Below are 8,828 nucleotides of genomic sequence, written 5' to 3'. Positions count from 1 at the left end.
CTTTCTAGGCTCATTTCAGATGGTAAATTATGGGTGTATTCAGAAGGAATTTTGTCAACATATACATTTTTCAAGTAGACTACATAAGGAGATAGCAGTGTTGAGTGTATTTCACAGAAAATTTTGTGGTGTGGGCACAGTGTATTTCAAGAAACAGACATATTGGAGACCAAGTGAATTGCAGGGATGGTCAAGGTATGATCATGTCAAATTCCAAGAATTAGAAAATGAAATTTTGCAACAAACAGAAACAAACTTATTTCCACCTTGTAATATAGCTTCCTATCTTATGATAGAGCCAGACTGTCCCAGCCATGGCTTAGAGGGACTTCAGTTGAGGGACTGTGGGACACAATGTTCTACTTGATGCAGCTTTCACATTGGGGGAGGAAATTTCCCCAAGGCCAGGTGTAGATATACATTATTTATGATTTATTAAAGCTTGCTGAGGATCAGACAGCCCAGTCAATCATGAGCCATAGAAACCAAGCACACTCCTTTAATCCCAGTGGGAAGAAGCTGAATTACTGGTACACACCTCTAATTCTAGGGCTCAGGATTAACAGGTACACAGATCTCTCTGAGGTCAAGGTCACCCAGTTATAGACAACATTGAATCAGACTCAAAGAGTCCATTGCTCATGCCTTTAATCCCAGGATTCAGGAGGTATACAGGACAGGAGAAAATTCTGGGTTAGTCATTCTTTCTACCACACTGAGGATACCAGGCATTGATTCTCCAGCCTCACTGAAGTTGGCAAGTTTCAGGGAGGATAAGAAGACATTGACATGTTAGGGTTCTCCAGCCACAATGAAGAGAGGCTGCAGTTTGAGGCTCAAAGAGTCCATTGCTCATGCCTTTAATCCCAGAATTCGGGAGGTATATATCACAGGAGAAAATTCAGGGTTAGTCAGTCTTTCTACCACACTGAGGATAGGAGGCATTCATTCTCCAGCCTAACTGAAGATGGCAAGACTTAGTATCAGGGAGGATAAGAAGACACTGAAGTATCAGGGTTCTCCAGCCACAATGAAGTGAGGCAGCAGTTTGAGGCTTGGTGGTGTGTGAATCAGCCTTTCAGTCTGAGTTTGAAGCAACAGCTAGTGGTCAGTGGTTTTGCTACCCTGATCTTCAGTTTGAACCACAATATCAGTCTCTGGGTCATTTATCTTTTGTGTTACAGCAAGGGTCTTTTCATTAGTGCATTTGTTTGTTTCTAAGATTATTGGGGCTATGATGGCTACACTTGCTTGTCAGTTTGACTACATCTGGATTTCACTAAGAAGGAAAAGTGTGGGGTACACCTGTGAGGTGTTTTTGTTATTTGAAGTGGGAGAATCACCTGTGATCTGAATCTTTGAGGTAGGAAGACTCAGCTTAAATGCAGATCTATAATCCAGACCAAATCTCGGCAACAACTTCTGCTGGAAGCCTATCTGGGTCCAGAGAAGAAGCCAGATTTTACCATTCAACTCCTTGCTCTGGCGTTGATAGCAAGTTTATTTACTCACTGTCAGTAGAGCCTACTTCTTAGTAATTCCAGGATACACTGAAGACCATGTTTAGCCTTCTTTCCTGAGCAACTACTGGATCCTTGCACTTTCCAATTATGGACAGGCATTGTTAGATTAGCCAATAGCTGGATTATCACGCAAGTCATTCTAATTAATCCCATTTTTTTATATAGGGAGATATTCATCCTAGAAGTTCTTTCACTCTAGAGAATCCTGACTAAAATATGTTTATATTTAGTGTTACCTCTTCTACTTATTTAGTAACGCTACATCTGATCTTCTAGACTCATGAACATTTGACATACATGTTTCATTTCCTAACAATTTTGTAGTGCAGATATACATATATATTGATGAACACATGCATTTTAAATAAAATAGTTGCTCACATTCATGGTATATCATATTTATGCTGTTGACATTGTGGTCAAATGTGGCAAGAATATTTGCCCATGTCAACCACAATTTAATTCTACACTCCTTCCCAAAACATGCTCATGAAGCAGTGACTAGAGGATTTCTGTGTGTTCAGTGCCAGACTGGGCTACTTAAAGAGCCCCAGGTTAGCCATGGATATGTAGTGAGACTATTTGTGACAGAGGAAGAAGAGGAAGGATGACCTTGAGGGTGGGGGTGTGGAGGGTTAGGTTGATAAAAGTGAGGAGGGAGGAAAAGTGAGATGGAGATGTTTAAATAGGGTGGACATAGACGTGGAGGGGGAGGGACAGAGCATTTAGTTGAAGAGAGATGGTAAGGAATAGACAGTGGGATGGGCACAGAGAGAGAAATGAAGAGATGTCAGAGGGGCAGGGGAATGTGAGGAGGATCTGAAGGTAGACAAAGGGAGACAAGTGAGGGGATGAAGGGAGAAGAGAGAGATTTTGTTGCTTTGTAAATGGTGGTTGGTTTCATGGGTACTATGAGAAATGCCACACAATGGATTTGCAACTGGAAATTTTAATGTATTCTATGGAAAAGGTGAGGTGTTAGGATTCTCTATGGTAACAGATTTTACACACTGAAATGAGACACAGAGAGGGGGTGTTTAATTTATTAGAATTTTATTATAATGACTTACATACTATGGTCTGTGTAATCCTACAATGGCTGCCTATGAATAGAAAATTCAAGAATCCAGCAGCTATCTGTCCTAAAGCTGCATGTCTCAACTGGTCTTCAGTAGAGAGCAGAATCCCAAAAATCAGTTTCTAATGCCAGTGAAGAAATTGACTTGCTAGTGAGGCAAAAAGCAAAAACTTTCTTCCAAGTCATTATATAGGCTTCCAGGAGAAGGCATGGCTCAGGATGATTTTCTCAGTCCAAAATATGTGGATTGTAACTTTGCCTTCCTACTTCAGAAATCTTCATTAAAGTGAATGTCCTACTTAAACCAAAAATCCCTCAGAGGTGAGTGCTCATTTTTTGTTAATTCCAGTTAGAATCAAGTTGACAAACATCACAGTATTTGTACCATGTTTTCAGAAAAGTAAGCAACTTGTAGAAACATAATAAGGTCTTGAATTGTACACGATGAAGGGAGAAACATAGGAGTAAAAAGCATTGAAGAAAGTCTGGAAATGATGTAAGTTCACTACTTTTGTTTAAAATTATCAAAAAACAACCAATACTGAGGTGATTTGTGTTTATCATAAAATGGGGTCTTAATTCCTAGGATAGGGTTGCCTGAATTTACATTTAGTGTAGACTGGGATGATCCCTTCAAAAATCCTCCACTCTTTGGCTTAAAAGGAATAAGATTTAGGTTTAGATAGACCACACCAAGAAAATTGTAGTTTGTGTTTCTGTTTTTGTTTTTGTTTTCTGACTCAAGATGTCCCATGGACCATATTGACCTTGAGCTTCTTCTGTATGCTTTTATATTTTTTAGTTTTTTATTTTTTATATATTTGAATTACAAACAAGATTGAATTACATGACAATCCCAGTTCCTCTCTCCATCTATTCCTCCCCTACCACCCCCTCCAACTAAAATCCTACCTATCATATGTCCTTTCTTCTAATCTACACCTGACTCAAACTTTCTGCTTCCTTATGACCTCTGCATCCCTGTATGCTTTTCTTGAACTCCTGACATCTTACCTTTGTTACTACAGAGCTGATATTGGTGGACTGAACCTACAGCCTGGCCTCAACTCCGGCTATTTTTAAGTATTCCCTTAGGAGTTTTAGAAGCAGGCTTAGGGTGTCTAAAAGGGTCCCCTCCAGCTTTCTACCCAGTGCAACCATGGGATTCCTCTGAATGGAAATAACAGATACACAGGCCCAACCAAAGGGTCACTGAAACAGAAACAATACCAAATAAGCTCAGAAAATTATTTTTCATTAACAGGTGATGAGGAGAATGGAGCATGAAGTAGAAGAGAGGTGGTGGGGACAAAAGATCTGCCAACCTAGAAGAGGAAATGAACTCTGGATGTGATCTCAGGAGAAGTACATAGCACATAGCAAACAAGAACAAAGTGAGGTTACTGGAAATGCCTAAGCATAGAGATGTGGGCTGTTGTTCTTTTGGGACCAACCACACACATAAAGATGTAGACATCTGTGATAGATTAAATGTAACTGGCCCCCACAATCTCATAGGGAGTGGCACTATTAGAAGGTGTGACTTTGTTGGAGTGTGTGTGGCCTGTGGAGAAAATGTGTCACTGTAATACAGGCTTTGAAGTTTCCTATCAAGATACCCCTGAGTGTGTCAGTCAACTTCCTGTTGCTCATAAGATGTGGGAATCTCAGCTACCTTGCCAGGACTGTGTGTGCCTGCACACTTCCATGCTCCCCACTAGGATGATAATGAACTGAACCTCGGAAACTATAAACAAGCCATCCCAATTAAATAGTTTCCTTTTAAGAGATGCCATGACATTGTGTCTCTTCACAGCAATAGAAACCTAGACAACCTTAGACAACATCACTCTGGCAGACATCATTCATGGTAGTAGTGTGGAGATAAGGAGGTCATTGGAGTGTGGTATTCAGCCAGGGTAACCATACTGTTGAGCTTCCAGTCCAGTGTGAGTCACTGTCTCAAACACTAAGTCACAGAAAATTTCAGGAAGAAAGAAACCAACATCTTCCAAGGACTTCCATATGCTACTGTAAAACTCCAAGTGCCCTCTTATCACAGGAATGCAGCACACATACACACACACACACAAACAGAGAGACAGACAATTGTGGCAGACATAGGGAGAGAGACAGAGGGATAAACAAAACTCTGATGTTTTAGCTAAAGTTATTTCTAACCAGGACACCAATAACACGAATTTTGGGGTAAATACAGAGATATACTTGAAAATATTTGAGTGTTATAATCATATAAACACATTACAAACTGGTTTGAGTTCCTGCAAGCATTTAGCCAAGGATATGTTTTAAATGGTTGTAGCTTTGTTACCTGGCTATAATTCCACATTATAATTCCAATTCTACATATGCTCTTTGGAATCAGTTTTCTGTAACTCTGGGAGGATTCATTATACTTAAATGTATTATTTATTTTCTATTCCTGGGTTAAAATGCAATCACTAGAACAATTTATAGAAGGAGGAGTTTATTTGGGCATATGGTTCTAGAGGGATAGTAAGAAAGCATAGAAGCAAGCAGCAGGTTTGAAAGCAAGAATGGAAAACTGAGAGATCACATCCTTATTAACAAGCACAAAGCAGAGGAAGCAGATTAGAAGTGGCCAAAGCATTTACTCTCAAAGTCTAACATCCTCTCTCCCGTGGCGTACTTCATCCAGCAAGGCTGTACCACCTAATCCTCCCCCAAGAAGTGCTACAAGTTGTGAACCATGTGTTTAAAGACCTGAGACTAGGGGACATTTCTCATTTAAACCATCATTCCCAGTCATCAATAAAAAAAGGATATCTGCTAAAAATACCTCTGGTAAATACCCTATAGCACAGAGATGCTAGCATTACACAAAGATAAGAAAAAGGCATAAAACAAGAAAGAAACATTCACTTTTTTTCACAGACACCATGATGATATACCTCTAGATAATCCCAAATAATCCAGAGAAATTTATGATGATAATAATAAAATTTATCAATGACACTAAATGCCTAATATATACCACTCAAATAGACTTTAAAAATATATTAATGTCAATGCAGGCTATGGTGGTGCACAACTTTATTCGTAGCGCTGGAGAGGCAGAGGTAGATGGATCTATGGTGTGAGGCCAGCCTGGTCTATAGACCAAATTACAGGATTGCATGGGTGTGTGTGTGTGTGTGTGTGTGTGTGTGTGTGTGTGTGTGTGTGTGTGTGTAATATCAATTTTATTTGGGGTACATTATATTTAAAAGAGCATATAAAGATCTACTCCCTGCTGTACTTAGGAAAATTGACATCCTCTCCAGTTTCACACTATGATGGAAGATAAATATAGTTAGGCAGAAAATTCCCAGTGGCTCAGTTAGTGTCCTTAGCATCCTGATATAGCTATGTTTAGGCTATTCACATCCATACAGGTGGGAGATTACTATTCACTGGAGGTTCACTCATGCACACATATACAAATTCACATGCATAGAGAGAGAAAAAGGGAGAGACAGGGAGAAAGAATAATAGAATAACATGTTCCTTCTGTGATTGCCTCTCAAGGTCTCAATAGAGGTTTTATTTTCCTGAATGCTAAAGATGTGAAAAGACTTCACCCATGGATAATTGTTTTCTTGAGTAACATATCTAATCTTTAGGGTAAGCATCAGATTTCTACATTGGTTTTGTAGTCTTCTTATGAAAGAAAAGAATACAGGGTAGAAAGGATGGTAAGGTTCAGATAGTCTTGTCTCTTAACATTTGAGAAAGCTCCATGGATCATCTTGGAAGTCTACATCACCATATAATTTACTTACTTTTCACTTTCAATTACGTGATTGGCATTTGACTTCTAAAAGGTAACTCCAACAAGGGGTGTTTTAACAGAAGAACTCTTGGTCAAACAGAACATGGCAACCAACAACACCAGGTATGAGTGAAAATATTTATCTTGTGCAAGTATGGAAAGAAAAAGAATGATATATATTTATCCCAAAACTTTCAATTTTAATATTGTCTTTCTTTTCAGAGAACTGCTTCTCTTCCACAGTTATTATATAATTATTTCTCAACTATAAGTGTCCCTAGAACTCATCTCCTCCGTCATTATTGTTTGAAAAAAAGTATAAAAGTATAAAAAAGCATGGACACAAACTGTATGAACCACATGCAAGAAAAATAGGGAAGCACAAATAGTCAAAGAGAGAATGATGCACAAGAAAGAGAAATTAGCCTTTATTGGGAGGAAATTTGCATTTATTGCATAGTCTGTGATCTTTAGGGATATTTTCTGTTACAGAGAAAATTCTGGAATCCTCTACAATGAACTTCCAACACTCATGTCACTTCTGAATGGCAGCAGCCTGACTCCAGCTTCCTTTATCCTCAATGGCATCCCTGGTTTGGAAGAGGTGCATTTGTGGATCTCCTTCCCACTGTTTGCCATGTACAGCATTGCTCTTACAGGGAACTTTGGACTCATGTATCTTATCTACTCCGAAGAAGTCTTACACAAACCTATGTACATCTTCCTAGCCCTGCTTTCCTTCACAGATGTGCTCATGTGCACCAGCACTCTTCCCAACACTCTCTACATATTGTGGCTCAATCTCAAGGAGATTGACTTCAAGGCCTGCCTGGCCCAGATGTTCTTTGTGCACACTTTCACAGGGATGGAATCCGGGGTGCTGATGCTCATGGCCCTAGACTGATACGTGGCCATCTGTTACCCATTGCGCTATGCCACTATCCTCACTAATGTGGTCATTGCCAAGGCAGGGATGCTCACTTTTCTAAGGGGTGTGATTCTTGTCATCCCTTTTACATTCCTCACCAAGCGCCTGCCATACTGCAGGGGTAATGTCATTACCCACACCTACTGTGACCACATGTCTGTCGGTAAAATATCATGTGACAGTGTTGCGATCAATGCCATATATGGATTAATGGTTGCTCTCTTCATTGGGGGATTTGACATCCTGTGCATCACAGTCTCCTACACCATGATCTTATGGGCAGTTGTGAGTCTGTCATTAGTAGGTGCTCAACAGAAGGCTTTCAGCACATGCACTGCTCACATCAGTGCCATCGTCATCACCTATGTCCCAGCCTTCTTCACCTTCTTTACAAACCGCTTTGGGCGACATACCATCCCTCCCCACATACACATCATTATGACTAATCTCTATCTATTCATGCCTCCCACCATGAAGGCAGGATTCATGCATGGCATTCAAGGTGAACATCAGAAATTCGTGGGCATCTTCCTGCTTCTGCCTGTGGAAGCTGTAGTCAAGTTTGTCGAGGGCTGCATGACATCTGTGGAGTCTCCTCTGATTCACTTGAGCTTCCAGAGCACACATTGTGCAGCCTCCTGGGTGGTGACAGCAGCTCTGAGAGTGCTCCCGGGAGAGCATGTAGTTGGCGAGTGGAGGCGTGTGTGTCAGACACTGCAAGGCTGCATTAAGGTAGCAGCTGTTGCCTGTGTTCAGGAGACCCGCACCCATGCTGAGGGGCCTCTCCCAACTCGCAATGTGCTTGCTCCTGGCAGCCAGCTCTGCTGTCCCCTGAGCATTATCCTGGTGGAGGTCTGGGGCCAATGGATATGACAAGGCTGAATCTGCTGAAACATAAGAACATGAAGAGACTTCAGAATCTACAACATGGCTTGACGACTTGCAACCTATAAAGGCCTTCTTGTTAGACTCAACTTCTGAGAGCCTCTGAGCTGCCTCCATATCTCCAGCTGCCACTTCCAAACACCTTGCTGCAGACTTCTCTGGGAGCAGGTGGATGGATGCTACTCTCTTCTACCAAGGAATCCAAGAGAACACCTGGCCCAAAAGCTGATGCTTTTATACCTCCTTCCTATGGCCACACCCACTAACCCCTGCAGGGACAGCCAATCCCCTACAAGCCTCCAATTACCATAGGCAATTTAGAGTGTGGCTTATGCAAAGCAAAACTAAAATCTGATCTGTTTGGTGGCCGTTACCCTATGAGTCTCAAACTTTGATTTCCCTTGTACAAAAAAATTATGAAACCACATCAGATAAAGAAATCAGGAGTAGATCAGCCATACAAGTCTCCTTTGCTGGGCATTGTTGTACATGCATTTAATTCCAGCACTTCCCAGGCAGGAGCAGGCAGACCTTTGTGAGTTTGAGGCCACCCCATTCTCTTGAGCGAGTTCCAGGACAGCCTTAAAAGCAATATAGAGAAATGCTGTCTCCTAAAACAAA

At 41.0% G+C, this 8,828-nt stretch overlaps 1 protein-coding gene across 1 annotated transcript; it reads left to right on the top strand.

The window, feature by feature from the left end:
• The first annotated feature begins 6,926 nt into the window (after positions 1 to 6,926).
• On the top strand, positions 6,927 to 8,195 carry LOC100773472 (olfactory receptor 52N1). Its single transcript, XM_027405026.1, is given in 1 exon segment — positions 6,927 to 8,195. A coding segment is annotated over 1 exon segment (1,269 nt).
• The last annotated feature ends 633 nt before the right edge of the window (positions 8,196 to 8,828 follow it).

The sequence above is a fragment of the Cricetulus griseus genome, chromosome 3 (assembly GCF_003668045.3).
Source record: "Cricetulus griseus strain 17A/GY chromosome 3, alternate assembly CriGri-PICRH-1.0, whole genome shotgun sequence".
Lineage (NCBI taxonomy): Eukaryota > Metazoa > Chordata > Mammalia > Rodentia > Cricetidae > Cricetulus > Cricetulus griseus.
The sequence above is the reverse complement of the archived record's forward strand: the minus strand, read 5'-3'. Positions and strand labels throughout refer to the sequence as shown.